Genomic DNA, 17,870 nt, shown 5'->3' on the forward strand with positions numbered 1-17,870 from the left:
GTGAGTAAGTGGCATTTGTTGACAAAACAAAATGAAAATGAAAAGTGGGCTTCGGTTTCATCCGTTGCCCCACTCAATAGCAGGTAGAAAATTTATTACCACAAAAATATCAAACTTTTCCCTAACCAGTAGTCTAGTACTAATAGTTATCACAAAAAAAAATTAGAAACTTATTTTAAAAATAATTAAATTTTGGATACATAGTCATTTTTGTCCCTGAATATGTAATTTGTTGACAACTACATTCATATGAAAGATGAAAATACGAAATTTAATCCCTAAAAGTATAAAAAGTGTGACAAATATAACTTTCGTTTGTCACCATTAATAAAATAATCAAGATTAGAAAAAGTGAAGTATAAGATATATTTATCTTTTATTTATAGCAAATTGTGACGAATTATTATAATTTGAAAAGTTTTGTACTAATTGATACATTGCTACAATGTATTTTGGTACATTGGTATAATGTTTATTTGGATCATTTCTATCGTAACAAATAAATTATGGTTGATAATCAATATTATCATTATCATTATGTTTGTTTTAAATTATGTTAGCCATTATATTTTGTAAGTGATTATTGTAATGTTATACTTGTAATAATAAAAAATGACGAAAATTTATTCTAAAATTATGTTTTATCCTTAAATGAAACAAAATTTTAGGTCTAAGAAATTAGTTCAATAAAAACATACTCATATTTAGGTCCAATAAAAAACTACTGACATTTTTGTCCAATAATGATAACTTATTGACATTTTGGTCAAATGGAACGTACTGACGTTTAGGTCAAAAAAATTATCGACATTTTTCTTCAATAAAAAATATTGATATTTTCGTCCAACAAAAAATTACTGATATTTACGTCCAAGAATGGTATCTTACTAATATTCTCGTCCAATCTACTTAGTATAATCACGTTAACAATCATTTCAGTGACAAATTCGTTCATTTGTGTCACATGGACTATTTTATTAACGATAACGAATGAAAGTTAACGATCAAATATATTTGTTTCACTTTTTACACTTTCAGAAACTAAATTTTATATTTCCATCTTTCAATAACGCATTTATCAACAAATTACATTCAGAAACAAAAGAGACTATTTATCCTTAAATTTTAATTCATTTAAGATTCAACTAATAAGTAATAAATACAAATTATCGTTATACAAATTTTATATCCTCTATGATCAGATGATTATACTCTATTAGGTAATACTTCGTTATACAAATTTAATTTATTTAAGGCTCAACTAATAAGTAATAAAATGCTTTGATTAAGCTAATTTTAAAGACAAAAATTATAAATTTCTAAAAATCTAAAAAAAAGTACTGAGTATGAGGATTTAGTCTATTATGTAGTACAAAAGCTACAAATAATTAGATTTTTTTTCTCGAAAGGCACAAACAATTAGATCTACAATCTGCTTAAATAAACTTCCGTATTTATAAGAAAATAAAAATATAAAATGAATTGAGCTTAAGGTATGATTAACTTATGCACTTGAATTTTATAGAAATACATTTAACTTTTTTTAAAAAAAATACATAAGTTAATTTTATCTAATAGAGAAGTCCAATGCAATTTACCTTCTTATTTTGTTTCCTTACAAGTATTTGTAGAGAATTATATTCAAACTAAGGTTATATTTGAAAGTTATTTAAGTTAGTTTTTACCTTTTTTTTTTGCTAGAAAAATTGTTTGATTATTTGATAAATATTTTTTTCCAGAAAATTTTAACATTTTTTGAAATGTTATTTTTTTTAAAAAATGCTAACTTCTATCTTCTAACTTTTTATAATTTGTTTTCTTTTTATCTTTAAAATATTCATTAAATTTTCTTATTAACCCTTTTTAAATAAAATAAGGTTTTGTTATTTTTTTTCACTCATTCACATTATACTTCACGAAATTTAGTTAGCATACATAATATAAGATATAATAACATACATAATATAAAAATGTAACAATTGAAATTAAAAATATAATTAAAATAATTTATCTATAATTAAAAATTACAAGAATTTAAAATTAATTAAAAACTAAAAATATAATATCTATAAATATATTTTTATCCATAAAATAAAAATAAAATTTATATAAAAATATCATCTATAAACAGTTTTACCAAACATATGATATAATAAGCTAGTTAAACAACTTTTAACTACTAATTAATTTTTCATCATTCAATTAACTTTTTAAGTTTTAGTTAACTTTTTACAACTAATTTTGTCAAATATAACCAAAATCTTATCAAACTTAAAAGCTTGAAGTTTTAACACAAACTTATGTTGAAAGTATGATATTTTTTAAATCACTAAAACATAGTTTATAAAAGCTTAGTTGGTGTTAAAAAAAACCTTTTGGAAAATAACAATTATTAAAAATAAGCAAATGTGATCCAATGAATCAATGATCTAGATTGGAAAATCAAACAAAAAAAATATGTCAATAATATAGTGTATCAAAATCATAATTTTTTATTTAATGTAAAATTTGATAGATATGATCTACATAAAACAATTTTATTCCAAAAATAAATTTTGAGATATTCAATTGAAAGTTATTTAATAATGTAATAACATATTACACCGGTGACATTTGATCCTAACCTATATGATATATAGTAAAAGAGTAAATCTTAATCATCTAAATAACTATAGTCATAGTCAACATACCAACGTTATTTCCACAACATCTCATTATTTACGCTCCCTATATAAATTAAAATAAGCACATTTAATATTTCTAAAATGATATAGATGTTGATTTCACTCACAAGCATCACCGTACGGAGAACCGGGAGCAAAAAATTAATCCACTTCATATTACATTCAATAATGCCAGAGTAAGTTCTATTGTCCAAGGAAATCTTTTGATAACGCAATGATTTCCCACATCGAGACAATTTGGCTGAATCTCATAAAATCATTTCATAAAAGTTTCTTGATATAAAATATATATCATGAAATCATTTCATAGAAGTTCATTGATATAAAATATATATCAGATGATGTGAGGTTCCGTTACTTGATCTTTAGCAGTTTGAGCTTTCAATATCTTTTGCAAGGCATCGTGACATCTGCATGTCGAACATTTGACCAAAAGAAATAACTTAAGTAAGAACTTATCAAGCATTTTAACTTTAGAAACGAGGAAATGATCTGATGGTAATTTGCCATACCTCCAAGGAAGATGGTCAAGGAACATGGATGGTGAAACAATAATATCTTTGAAGCTTTCTCTATTTGCTATGTAAGCTCTATAACATTTTTCCCTCTCTAGCATTCTCCACGATGTCTTAAGATCAGTTTGAGGTCTTTTCTTCTCCAATACAACATGAATTACAAAACCAGGCAGATACAGCTCTGGGGGATCATCCGCAGATGGATTTTCAGAATTTGGAACAGTATCTATAAACTGAGACACTGGATCATGATTTGAATGTGCATCTATAGCAAAAGGATTTGGAAATTCGGAACTATCAATTTCAATGATATGATCCCTTGCCCTAGTGTCAGACCAAAGAGAACATTGTTCATGCCCATTGTTGAGGCAATCTTCACTTCCAAAAGGATTCATATATTCACCATAGTCAGCAGTAACAAGATCCCTTCTAATAGCCTGAACCTCTTGTTCGATGCTACCTGCTGCAATAATGGAAGAACACATGATTTCCATCACTCATAATAGTGGTAACAATATGTATTCCCTAATATGTTATTAAAGATGAAAAACCTTTATTATCAGTCTCACACTGGCTTCTGCGGATCTGATGGTTTAGATCTGCCTGGATGGCCCCTGAATGATACTCAGGTTCATCCTCTGCCTTGGACTTATTTCTCTGATATTTGCTTACATCTAGAAACCTATGGGCAAGTTTGAAAATCATGGCACTATCTGCTTTAGGATCTTGTGATAGTGATGTGATTGCAGCTGCCCTTAGCCGCACAGTTGAAAGGCGCGATGAAAATTCATTTCCAAATATAATGCTGCATCAATGAAAGCAAGCAGAAACGGAAAATGTTACCAAACAGAATCAACTACAATCAAACTTTTTACTAGTACAATTACCTTGTAACAAATTCTGAACATGCATTTGCCACAACTAAATCCAGACATGGGAGTGGCCCATATGAGTAAACATGAAGATTAGGGTAGCGGTTATAAAGCTGTGGAAAAGCTCAGCAATTTATTTAAAAATCAAATCAAATGCTTAAAAGACTACAGCATGAAAGAAAGAAAAGACATGAAAATGAATGAAAAGTTCTTTTTAAGTGCTGAATAAATGTTCAAAACTTGAAGGAAATGTTTGCAGCTGAATTTATTAAATAATCTCCCATTTATGATTTTTTTTTAGCCCTTCAATCATTTTCAATGCTTAATTGAGCTTTTAAACAGCCCCTTAATCTAATCTAACTTGAGTACTACTCAAAATATGCTAACAAAAATAGTTCTTATTTCTAAAAAATCTTAGGAAGTGCAAGGTACTAAGGGATCCTTCAATCCAAGTACAACAACAACAACAAAGCCATATCCCACATGGATCACGCTACACCATTTGTCATGGTTAAAAAGTTAGCATGTTGTGTACTTGAGTAACATCTCATAAAGATTCTGAACTTGAGGATACCCAAGATTTTGTAAAGGCCAAAATTCAATCCACTTCTTGTGACCTCAAGCCAGCTTCATATTTGCATCTACAATCTGCATTTTCTAAGGAAGCAAGGAATATGTGTGTGTGTGTGTGTGTTTTTTTTTCTTTTTTTAGAATAGCCTTTCAGTGAATACCTGGTTCTTGATGCAAGCAAAATAGAAAATTATGTTTACCAAAGAAGATAGATCAGTAACTAGCTAATCCTATTTAAGTGAGAAATGTCATACTTGCAGTCCAAGCAATGCAGCTATAGCACCCCCAAGCGAATGCCCAACTATGCAGACATTATACCCAAAGCATTCACAACCAAATCCCAGTAATTTAGAAAGAAGTCCGTAGGATTCCGAGTCTGCATTTCCACTTCGAAAAACAATTGTTGTCAAAAATGAAGTTTATGCAATAAAGTCAAATGTTTTTAAATTAAATACAATTTAAGATTGAAGATTTATTTTGGGAATTGATAAAAAGATGATTTACTTAATTACATAACCATTCAATGGTGACTATTTCACTTCACAATAACCAAAGTGTTTATCATAGAAAGCAAGAAAGAGGAATAAGAAACAGTTTGATAGGACCAACTCTACAGAAGAAAGAACCATCATCAGTATAAAAAAACTGAAGTATTTCTTACCAGGCCCTTCAGGATTTCCTTCAATCTGCATAAAAAGCTCTCGTGCAGCCTCAACTATGCCTGAATGCCCATAGTGGGGGAATGGCGAAGTCACATTTTTCTTTATATTAGAATGAATGTAGTTGCAACTGCAAACCAGAACAAAAAATATTGAAGTGAGGGACCAGAATATTGTGTTGGAACATGTAAAGGAGCTATACAGTTGGGCTCTTATAAACAATTACACATTGAACTGAAACTGTAAGATATATAGGAGAGATGCTTTCTGCAGATATAAATAACTCAATAGGGATGTCATTACTTATTTTGTTTAAAAACATAGTTGATAATCATGCAGCATAATATGTCATAATTCAACTTCCAGGTTATGTATGTGACCACTTCAGAGTCATTTGAAAACCAATCTGACTACAATACCAGGTTATGTATATTCAATGTATATGTTACAAGCTGTAGGTATTAGTATCTATTACAATGTTTACTACTTCTGTGAATTTTATAATTGAAATAATTGGGAATTCTTGGTAACTTTTCATCCCCACCTTAGAGTTATCTATCTGTTTGTCAAAGTAATCAAAGGGATGAGTTGTAGGTATTAGTAGATTACAATGTTTACAACTCGTGTGAATTTTATAAATAAATTAATTGGAAATTTTTAGTAACTTTTCACCTCCACCCTAGAGTTATCTATCTGTATGTGAAAGTCATCAAAGGGATGAAAAGAGGGAGAATGAAAAATACTTTATCAAGCCAGCCAGGTCATCCACAGACATGGTGCATTCCTTGCATAACCCATCAGTTATTAGGTCCTCTGGGGTTTCAGTTCCTCGTATAGCAATTACTACAGATTGTAGTTGATGTAGAACCACAATAAAATATGCAGCTTCACACTTGACCTGGCATGGGTATAAAAAAAAACTTTATGAATAATTAAATATAAATTAAGCCAGTATAATATAAAAACAGAAATATGCATAACATCATACATAAATTGAGTATATTATCATCTTAAATTGGATAAAACTGAGTTTCCCCACATTTTAAAATTAAAAAATTACCCCCTGAACAAACCAAAACACCCACCCACCCACACCCACACCCCATAATTTGCTCAACACCAATGTCTTCCCTTCCTTGATTTTAACAAAAAAAAAACTAAGGCTAAACAAAAGAATCATACTATTGTTGGTTAGCGACATCTTCCTTATGAGTGTATTCTGTTATTGATTACAAGCTCCCTTCAATAAAATTTAAACATAAATGGTGGCAATATCTTTTCAGCAATATTATTTATTATCTATGAAGCACGAACACCCCAGTCCCTTGCCGTGTCCGGTGTCCGACACGCGTCCGTGTCAGTGTCCGACACCGACACGACACCCGTACTACGTTCTATATTTTGGACATTACAAGTGTTCACATGTCCGTGTCCGTGTCCGTGTCCGTGCTTCATAGTTTATTATTACTGATAATCACACCCCTCTTCATTTTTGTAAGACTTAGTGAGCCTTTGTACAGAATTTTATTCTTTTGGATTTTTTGCATGGTAAACCTGTGTCTCCTACAACCAAAGCATTGTAGAGAACATTTGGACATTTAAATTCTCTAACCTGGCTGACTCGCCCATGTATAAGCGCTTCTGGAGGCAAATTGACATACTTTAGAAAGGCTGCAGCATGACCTCGCCACCAGTTATCACCATCCAGTATGGGTGTCTAAGAAGATATGAAATAGGAACATAAAATCACAATATTGAAGATGAATTTTTTTTAATTTGTATATTGAAAAAGACATAATGTAAAGGGAGAGAGGAGAGACGGAGAGAATGGAGGAAAACCAAAGATATATATATCAGTAATTCAGTATGCCTGAGAGCCAATGAGTTCTAAAGAAAAATACCGACAAAACCATTCTGAAATTTCTCATGTAACACTCTACACACCCAAGACATATATGCATAGTGGTAATTGGGTAAAAGCAAGTACATCTTCTGCCATTGCTTCTTTTGTTGAAAATTCACCACTAATATGTTTCATAGAACTTTGATTATTATTTGTGTTCTTTTATATATAAATTGTTACATTTTGTTAAGCACTAACACAACCTGAGACCTCATAAAAGGAAGTGATTTCCTTCCCTAAATTAAAATCAGGAATCACAATTTTGACTCTTCTGTTAAAGTTTCCAATAAACAAAATGAGTACACAACGGATTAAAACTTTAGGAGTTTGCTGACATGAATTTGAAAATATATACATAAATCATATAGTGTATACATTTACTAAACTAAACTAGTACAGATAAGTTTTCTTTTGTTAAGATGAAAGAAATACCAACAGAGAGAAGAAAAAAGCTACAAAGATGAGGGAAAGTCCAAAAGTATCATTTTAGAGACACTGACTGGAAAGGAAAAAGTGGAGTATCAATCAAACCAGAGACAATAGAGCCCTCCAAGCATATCTTTGATAAGCAATATACAATTTGGAGTTTATAGATCATTTCAAAGTTACGCAGAACAAGTATCAAGACCTCCTTGACCATAAAGGTGTTATCAATATTCAACCAATAACACACTAATTAAAATGTTCAGGCCACTGAGAAAAGTGAGAATTCAGATAAACAGGCCATAAAATTGAATATCCAACAAAATGCCACCTGTTTCGTGTCCAAGGAGACAAAATCCCTTGTCTATACAGCCATGCACAAGGAAATACAAATGGATTTCGGCCAACATCAAGCAATGGACCCTGCATCATTGAATGCAGGATAAATGTTCAAAGCAAGATAGTAAAAACAAAACATTAATTTGGAATAAGTTTATGATAGTAATACTGTGTATGCAGCTTCAGCAAATTTATGAAGAGCTTCAGCCTCCCTAATTTGCATCTCGGGTGCTTCCATGGATTCTTCAAAGGATTCTGTAGAGTTTCCGTGGCTTTGAAGTAAAGCTAAAGCTGGACCCAAAAATTTCATGATGTCATAAACAAGAAAGAGGTAACACGAAGGTGAAGTTAAATTGGTTCAGGTGAAAAATTGGTGAGGTTAACATTATCGCAATAATATGCTAGATGACTCATTAACACAAATACCCCTATTTGATTAATAGTATAAATCTTGCAATGGCTACGTCCCTCAAGTTAGAGAAATTGAAGAAACCTGCCAAGAGTTCCATATGGCCGGTTCCGGAGGCGCGATAAGCAACAAGATCACCCAATAATCGTGCAACTGAATAGACTTCATCTTCTTCGGGAGTACTCCTGCGTTAGTGATTTATTAAAAAAAAAAAAGAAAAAGGGAGCAGAGGTGAGAGTGAGTGAGGTGAGGTGAGGTTAGGTTAGGAGGATACAAGTATTTGAGGCGGCCTAGACAACACAAGGTCTCACGAATGGCATGATCGAAGACCTCGCTATAGTGGCATTTCGAAGCGTGATCATGGGTTTCGTAGAAAGACCTCCATTTGATAACATCGGATCCGGTGAAGCACTGGAGAATGGCAACGGAGGTGTGGTTCCATTTGGATTGTGCAATGGTTAAGAATTAAGAATATGATTTGATTGAAAGAAGCATGCATGCATAATATAATGAGAGTGAGGGACAGTGGTGATTAGAATAGGAGGTGGAGAAACGGTGGGAAGAGTTGAGGACAAGGTAAGCAGCAGAGAGAAATTGAAGCAGAGCCATTTCTTCTACAAATGAGGGTGGCAGCGGCGACTGAGGAGGTGGGCTACATGCACCAATACAAAACTTTCAAACTCACAAGTCACAACTACACTCTACGTCTTCATAATCAAGACTTAGAGTTAAGACATACTTCCTAATATAAGTAACAAACTTTTTTTTTCGATTATCTTCAAAATGTATTTCATTAATTAATAGGTCATGAAATTATCTTCAAAGTTAACATAATATAATTGACAAATCAGGGTTGGGAAGGATATTTTTCTTTTCGTGCAGTTTTGGGAAGGATAGATAGGTATCACTTTTGAGTTTCTTGTCTCAAAATGATGAATAATTATAAAAAACCTATTTTTGGAGTAAATAGATGTTTCCTCATACATACACTTAAATATGTATTTTATATTTATAATTTATTTTTTAAGACACATATCATATCATTTGATTAATTAATGATGTGTCAGATTAACAAAATATTATATTATCACTTAATAAATTTAGACTAATAACAAATATTAAAAATAAAAATTAAAAAATGTAAGATAATAAAATAAAATGAAAATATTTTTGAGGTATTAAAGGAAAAAAAACAAACTAAAAAATATATATATAACATATTTAAACTTAAATATTAATGTTCTATTATTCATACATTTACAAATGCTTGCCTGCTACATAAAAAGAAGTGTACGGTATATGTTAGAAAAGAAAATTTTTACATTTGCATTTTTTAGCCTTTAAAATTACATATAACTAATGTGGCTAGAGTATGTTTGATTTGCTAAAACAATATAATATTAAACACTATAAATATACATATTTCATGTTTGATTAAAAAAAACACATGATGATACAAATAAAATCACCATCAACAACAAAAAAATTCATTTTAAACACGGTGAAATAACTTTTTTATCACAAGTACAAAAATATTTAAAAATTAATATTTATTTATCATTAAATAACTATATTTTATCTTTTTTTATTCTTCTTTCATCACCATCATTATTATTATGGCCTCCATCTTCACTATTATCATTATCATTACATTTATCATTATTGTCACCACCATTTTCAACATCAACATCAATTTCATTCTCATTGTCACAACCTTCACCGTCATTGTTATAATTATTATTATTGTTGTTATCACTTTTAGGGGTATTTGTGACTCATCTTATCCCACCCTTTGGCCTAATTCAAAGGAACATTAGACAATTTTGACTTTAGGACTGCAATCATAAAATAGATTTAGATTATACTTTAAGTCATTCCAACCTGATTTAATATGGTATATTTTCTAAAAAAATAAGAATAGTTTTTAAACAATTACATATTAATAATATGAATTCTTGACTTAATAATATTTTATGTAATATAATATTATATTGTATTTATATTGATGTCATTTATCATAGAATATATATTGTGAAATATACATTAATTTTAATTGTATATACTTCGTTAATTTTACTAAACCTACATTATAATCACTATGAAAACAAGGTTAACAAAGGGGCAAGTGAACAAGTGGCATGGGGATAGAAAAATATGATATCTTTCAAGGAAACAATAAAGGAAACCACGAGACTCAAGTTTAGTGTGCTCGTGAAGCTGGAAAAAGAACAAAAAAGCCATAACCAAAAACACGAAGGGAATTTCAATTAGGCGTGGTATGATAGAAATGCTCAAAAGGTGAGATATTAAGGAAGACATTGATGACATAAACAAGAATGAAAGTGACTTCACCCAAAAGTCATTCCATGGCGAGAGGACGAGATGAACAATCGAGCATGGCTCGAATGAAGTCTAGCTAGAATATGACAATGTTTTCTTTCTTTTCTTTTCAATACAACCATTTTGCTGAGAGGTGAAATGCAAAGAGAAATCTTGAAGAGTACCTAGTCCATTGAGAAGAGTGAGAAGTTTGCAACCGATATATTTTGAGGTATTATCACACCTATAAATTTTAGCAACTATTTAGTTGATATGGATTGTTTTCATCATATAAGAAGCACAAGATGTTACTTTAAGTAATATCGTATGCTCATTTTTCGTTCATATAACAGGAGAAGTTATTCTTATTTTGAGTGATATCTCGTATTTTACTTGTCGCATCATCTGTTGTGTATTTTTATATATATCAGTTGTAAATAAAAAATCGATATAAAAGAGTATGAGAATCAAAACTGAAGACATCACTTAGAGTGATTCCTCCTAATACAAGTAAAAAAAAGAAGAACATAAAGTGTTATTTAGAGTGGTGTCTCCTGCATTTTTATGTGGTAAAAAATACTCATACTAGATAAATTATTTCAAAACTATAGTAAATCGGTAAATAGTTTTGTTTTTTAATTCATTTTGGTCAACAAGTCCATTTGTCACTAATTTAATTTGAAATATATTGCGTACATCTTTCATTTATTAAAATTTAAAATTAATATCATTTTAAAATAATTAACTACAATCTAAGCGAAAGAAAATAATAACAATTATAACTTCAATGAAGATTGAATATTAAAATATTCCTATTTCCTAATGGGTTCCAGACTTCCAATAATCAATGACAAGAGTTTAAAACAAAACAAGTATTTTTTCCCTCTTAAATCAAATATTAAGGATATCCTTTAATCCAGTGAATCAAATACTAATTCTTATTGGTGGAATGTGATTATTGTTGATAAAAAAAATGTTACTCTACTTTTAAAAACAACAGGATAATTATTGTGTCAAGTTAAATCAAGTCTTTGAGACAAGTGGTATGGTGCCACACTTTTTATTCTTGCATTTTTTTTAATAGAGCCGTTTTCGTCCTTGAGGACAACTTGGATGATTTTTTTTTCCTAGAGATACTTCAATGGAACAATTCTCAAGAACTTTAAAAATGATATATTTTTCATATTTTTATAGCATTGTATTTTTATCATTTTTAAAAACTTAATTAATTTTATTTTAACTTTATAATTTTAAAGAGCTTTATAAATAAATTTCACAATTTATCTCACACCTTTATAATTTATTACTCTTCTCTATTTTAGTTTAATACATTTTTATCTTAACTTTATTCGTATGATAAATAAAAAAAAAACTTTATTTGTATGACATATTTGTATAATATATCATAAAAAAAATTGTTAGAACAGGTTCAAAATGAAAAAGAGAAAAAGAAAAGAGAGAGATGTTAATAGTAACCAATGCTGTATCTGAATTGTGTTTTTCAACCATATATAATTTCTCTCGAAGTTATTATTTTGATATCAATTCTGGTTAGAGATCGATGAGTCTAGAATTAGTTTATTTAAATTTGAATAGAATTATTGTTACCTTAATTAGAAATAATTTTTTATGTGACTTTTGGGCTAATTATCATAATAGTCAATTAATTTATTAGAAAAAATGTTGATGGTTAAAAATATTTGTGAAATACTAATAACATATTATTTAATATACTACTTTGAATAAAATTTTATTGATTTTTTTTTCTTTATATGGATTATTTCTTATTTAAGGAGTCTTTCTTTTAATTTAATATTTTTTTAAAAAAAATTTAACTCATAATAGAGTGTGTATCAGAAAGAGTTTGAATTGAGAAAAGAAAAAGGGAGTATGTGATAAAGTGGCAGGTGAGTGACTCCCTTATAAAATCCGTGCTAAGCGAGGTTGTGCTACTCATCCCCGTAGCATTGCCGAGCGTCAGAGTAGGATTGAGGCAGTCGATGTGGAACTTGGGTATTTTTTCAATACATCCCCTTCACGCCTTGTGGGTGCTTGTCGCATCGGAGGCGAATGCGAGGTCCCAGGGCTAGAGCCTGCTCTGATACCATGTTAGATTTCATCTTAAAACCAATTGGCATTAAGTGAAGTTGTCCAACAGATATATAAGCTGCACTCCAAGGATTGAGACAGCCGATGTAGGACTTGGGTATTTTCCCAATACCAAGAAGAACTAGAATCAGTGGCAAGCTCAAGAAATTACAGGACCTTGTACCCAATATGGATATATAAGGTTTTCCTATTTCTATTTATGCCTCCTTTCTTATTTCACTCTCTTCTGTCTAACTCACCTTCTTCTCTTTAATTCTAGCAAACAAGCTATGCTGACATGCTCGATTTGGCCGTTCAACATATTAAAGGTCTTCAAACTCAGCTTCAGGTCCCTCTTCTTCTTTTTTTATATACTACTGTAATTATTTGCTCATCTCTCTCTCTAAACTAAATGATATTTTCTATCACATGGTTAGGTACATGTTGAAGCTGTGAATTCTTTAAAAATAGAAAAAAGAATGGATGTGAAAAGTCACATCGAGTCGGTTAACTTGTACCAAGAATATACTGTACTTGTTCTCTTTAGTCTTCATTCCTGAATTATTATTTAAGCCACTCAAACATGCTCAAGTCCTCGACTCTAGTCTAGTCTGTTCGTTATCTCTATTATATTGAAGCTTACATATCTTCTAGGATAACAATAACAGAGAATAAATTGAAGCATCACTTAATTTTTATTACATCTGTTGATCTTGCCTACAATATTTTTTTGCCCTCTTTCAGAACCTTCACAGAGAACTGGAGAATTGCACCTGCGGATGCAAACCAAGCAAATAATTAACTTATTTTGTTTTACGAGATTCTATTCTATGGCAACGTGCATACAAGTCAAGGTTTTGATGGCAAAGAATGAAAACTGATTTTGTACCGATCTACTTGAATGAATAATGAAGGAACCGAAAGTTTTTAGATTGTAAATGCTACAATTGTACAGTGTATGTTGTAATATGGTAATCTAGAAATATTTCTTCGTTTTCTTCAAGAATTGCCTTTCAAAGTCCAGGTTCATTTTCTATTCAGATTGTTTATTTTCTTGTTTGGCTAAGTATGGTACAATGAATGACTAATTTTTGGAATCAGAACCTGAATACAAGTGAGAATGGGGTGAATTAAAATAATCAACCTGTTCTATGTTTGCAATTAGGAATGAAATCCATTTTGTTTTATTTCAATCTATTTTCATGTTCGGTGAATTACTGTGGAAGTTTGTAACCAATGAAAATGTGTACATTTCTGCCTGAAGCAAAAAAAAAAATAATAATAAAGCGTGATTGAGTTAATGTCATTTTGCTAGTAATGACTATTTTTGTCTCTGATCAAAAGCTTCGAATAAAATGACTTCTCATGGTTTCCTACACCAAAAAAAGGATTATATATTCATTCGGATAGAGTAAATGTAGGTATAAATTAAATCATTAAGAGTTCGAGATGTTCAATCAAGATTAAGATCGGTACATTTTTCTAAAAGTTTTGAAAGGTAACAACTCCAGTGGAATCTTTATGTTTGGAAGTGGAATTACATGGATTGTGTTTTTAAAGAGCTATATATGTAAAATTTATTTCTTTTATAAAATGATTACAGTATACTAGTTCCATTGTGTTTATATTAAAGTTGTTCTCTTAATATATGCTCCTTCTTTAAATACTTTCTGAATTCATTCATGATGATACTATCATCAGCTATGCAAAAATGGATGCAGTTATTTGTGAAAATGGAGGTGGAATACACTGAATTATAAATCTGACAGGCTGGCAACAACTTTATTTCTTTTAAGATCTCCTTTGATTATTATGACTACTGTGCTAGGCTAGCTGCCTATTGTTCAAAAAAGCATACTAGGGCATTTTACATGTTAAAAGGCAATACAATGAGTCTTAAATGATGAAGATGACGATTTTGGAAGATACATAAGGCGCGCTTGATTATTATATATGAACAAACTCATTCCAAAGATCGTCTTCAAGTAGCTTTGACTGTCCATTTATGCTAAGTCCCATAACATGCTAGCTACGTCGACTAATCTCTCCATGGCGAGGAATCTCACAGGATGGGTAGATGGTGTAGATTGCGATGCCGCAAATAAACCTGATACAACATATATATGTTTTTCAAAAAATAATTTATTAAAATGTAGAATAAAAAAAATCTTTGAAGCTTATGATTGCAAGTCCAAGGAGGCAAATTGATAGATTTGCATTACATTAATGCCTACAGCAAGACTCAATTTCATGCATGTGAGCCAATGTCTCTTACTAACCACTTTAAAAACCTTTCAATGATATATATAAAATAGAAACAATTAATGTTAATTAAACTAAGCAATGTTAGACATGTGTCTTTTGAAATATAAAAAAAAAATACAACAAATGACAAGTCTATATGAAGATGTGTTTGAGGTCTCCCAAGGTACGTTTTTATATGTTACGATTTCCACCTACATATGACCTACCTTGTTGATTTGCTAACATGGTGCATGCAGATGTGTTTGAGAGATTTAAGGACAAGGATGGTGAACTCAAAGGTGATGTGCAAGGGTTGCTTAGTCTATATGAAGCACCCTTTCTTGGCTTTGAGGGAGAAAATCTCTTGGACGAGGCAAGGGCATTTTCAATAACACATCTCAAGAACAACCTAAACATCAAAGTGGCAGAACAAGTTAGTCATGCACTAGAACTTCCATATCACCGAAGATTGTATAGACTGGAAGCACGATGGTATCTTGACAAATATGAACCAACAGAACCCCACCATCAGTTGCTAGCTACTCGAGCGGCTTGCAGTGTTGGATTTCAACATGGTACCAGAAAGAGCAGCGAGAACTGTCAAGGTTATTAAAAAGTTTCAATTCTTAATTAATTAACGTACGAGGGAGATACAAGAAGATAAATTAATGTAAACTAATTAATTGATGCTTTGTAAGTTAGATGGTGGAATGAGATGGGGCTAACAAGCAAGCTGGAGTTTGTCCGAGACAGATTAATGGAGGTATATTTCTGGGTGCTGGGAATGGCACCCGACCCTCAATTCAGTGAATGTCGTAAAGTTGTCACTAAAATGTTCGGACTAGTCACCATCATCGATGATTTATACGACGTCTATGGTACTTTGGACGAGATACAACTCTTCACCGATGCTATTGAGAGGTTAATTTGTTAACTCTTTAGTACTCTCTCTCTCTCGATCCAATTATATACACTAGTGGCCTGAGTGCAAAGCATTCCTCCAAGAAGCAAAATGGTCAAACAAGAAAATTAATTATTCCAACATTCAGTAAGTACCTGGAACAACTACCATTTGTCCATAAAAAACGCACTGCAGGCTGAGTTAGAGAGGGGTGAAACAACAAATTCAATCACGTCCCACATGCATGAGAAAGGCATGCACTTCTGAGGAGCAAGCACGTGAGGAGTTGAGAAATTTGATTGATGAAGAGTGGAATAAGCTAAGATGAACTAAGAGCGAGTTTTGGATTCTACACTCCCCAATGGTTTTATGCAAATAGCTATTAACATGGCTCGTGTTTCGCATTGCACATACCAATATGGAGACTGACTGCACCACAGACAACAGAATCAAGTTGCTACTTATAGACCCTCTTCCAATTAATTAACTATATATACGTTGTATTGAGTACGGTGGAAAATGATCAGGCCGCACCGAACAATACAATGGACCAAGTGAAATAATTACTAGCTAGGATTCCCTAGCTTTTTATGCATTTTGTTTTCGTTATTTCAATTTTGTCAGTACATTCTCATTTTGTTGTAAGGATATGACTTTAAGATCCATAGTATTAGAGATTGACATATGCCTTTAAATATTGTTTCCTTCCAGAATTAATCCAGTTTTCTCTAAAGCCGTTACAAACATCTCTCTTCTTGTAGAGAGTTTGCAAACTTAATGCTGGAAGTCCCGCAGTTCTTATCTTAACTTCATCTGCTTTAAGATGCATACATCTCTCTGCAAGTACTGTATTTCTTTAACCAAAACCCTAATTTTGTTTTCTCCTGCAGGGGCTTTCGCTCTATGACTAAACAATGTCATGCTGCAAAGTTATTCTCAAAGCATATGAAGTTTGATGAACAGGTACGTTCCTTACATACTCTCTCAAATGGATCAATTCCCTTCATTTGATAACATTAGGATATCGATGGAATATTTGCCAAATTCAAGTTCATGTGTTGATTCTGCTAAGATATTTTCAATTCTCTTATGCTATCTTTCCTACCACTTCGACTTGTTAATTCTTCTTATGCAAATGCTCTACAATTCCTATGGTTCCGTCTCCAGTCCAGAGAAAAATTTGTAGGCATTACAGCTCACACATTTTAACTTTAACAAGTTCTGATTAAAAATTTCAATATATTATCCAATAAAACAAGTTTAGTTTCCTTACGTACATAGGAGCTATGATTTTAAATTTTTATCCATAAAGTTTCAATTCCCTTTATCCTTGAACCCTGAAAGAATTTAAATAAATGTGTTGTTCTTCATATAATTGTCCTTTATGATTAATGCAGATTTCTTTGTTAAAAAACCGTGTTAACATTGCTAGCGGCACACCAAGCAGGTTGGCCATCCCATACCCTTTTATTTACTAACCATCTGATTAAATATACCTTTTGTTAATGTAATTATTGTCGTATATCAAAATTTCAGGATAAAGAAGCTAATTGATGCTCTGAGGCGTTAGACCTTTCAAGGTTGCAAGTGCTTGTGCTTAATATGCACCCTGATGTAAAGGGCTATTCCTTGTTGACCCTTCCACAAGTCAGGTTTGCTCTTAAACAAACTTAATACCACGTCATCAACTCTCTTCTAAGATTTTGCATAAACTTATTAATGTTACATACATAAACTGGCTGGCAGAGATGAATTCTGGGACCTGTTCAAGAATTATTTCTATCAACCGATGCTTGAGGGTCATCTGCGTATCTGTGTATCTGTCTCTATGGTTACCAGGTCGCTGTTCGTTTAAAGACCAAACATAAACATAAACATAGACAAGGACATTCAATTCCCGATACATAAATCCTCCATGTTTTGATTTAGGCATGTATTCCTAG

The 17,870-nt window shown here is 31.3% G+C and overlaps 1 protein-coding gene, 1 long non-coding RNA gene and 2 pseudogenes across 2 annotated transcripts; 3 read left to right on the forward strand and 1 right to left on the reverse strand.

Moving 5' to 3' along the window:
- Positions 1-2,728: 2,728 nt before the first annotated feature.
- Positions 2,729-8,837, reverse strand: LOC100781121 (uncharacterized; the record flags this gene model as incomplete). The annotated part of the gene is made up of 12 exons (XM_026124266.2): positions 2,729-3,094; positions 3,197-3,662; positions 3,751-4,004; positions 4,087-4,184; positions 4,897-5,018; positions 5,304-5,431; positions 6,045-6,199; positions 6,914-7,018; positions 7,949-8,050; positions 8,136-8,257; positions 8,460-8,560; positions 8,650-8,837. Coding segments are annotated over 12 exons (1,917 nt in total), but the record flags the coding sequence as incomplete, so codon positions are not given.
- Positions 8,838-12,664: 3,827 nt separating this feature from the next.
- Positions 12,665-13,721, forward strand: LOC102660739 (uncharacterized). The gene is made up of 2 exons (XR_005886791.1): positions 12,665-13,131; positions 13,527-13,721. It is a non-coding gene; the product is annotated as an uncharacterized lncRNA (long non-coding RNA).
- A 1,449-nt stretch (positions 13,722-15,170) lies between these two features.
- On the forward strand, positions 15,171-16,414 carry LOC102663958 (isoprene synthase, chloroplastic-like; annotated as a pseudogene).
- Positions 16,415-16,576: 162 nt separating this feature from the next.
- On the forward strand, positions 16,577-17,679 carry LOC100781667 (ATP-dependent RNA helicase DDX50-like; annotated as a pseudogene).
- Positions 17,680-17,870: the final 191 nt, after the last annotated feature.

Source organism: Glycine max, chromosome 10 (assembly GCF_000004515.6).
Source record: "Glycine max cultivar Williams 82 chromosome 10, Glycine_max_v4.0, whole genome shotgun sequence".
Lineage (NCBI taxonomy): Eukaryota > Viridiplantae > Streptophyta > Magnoliopsida > Fabales > Fabaceae > Glycine > Glycine max.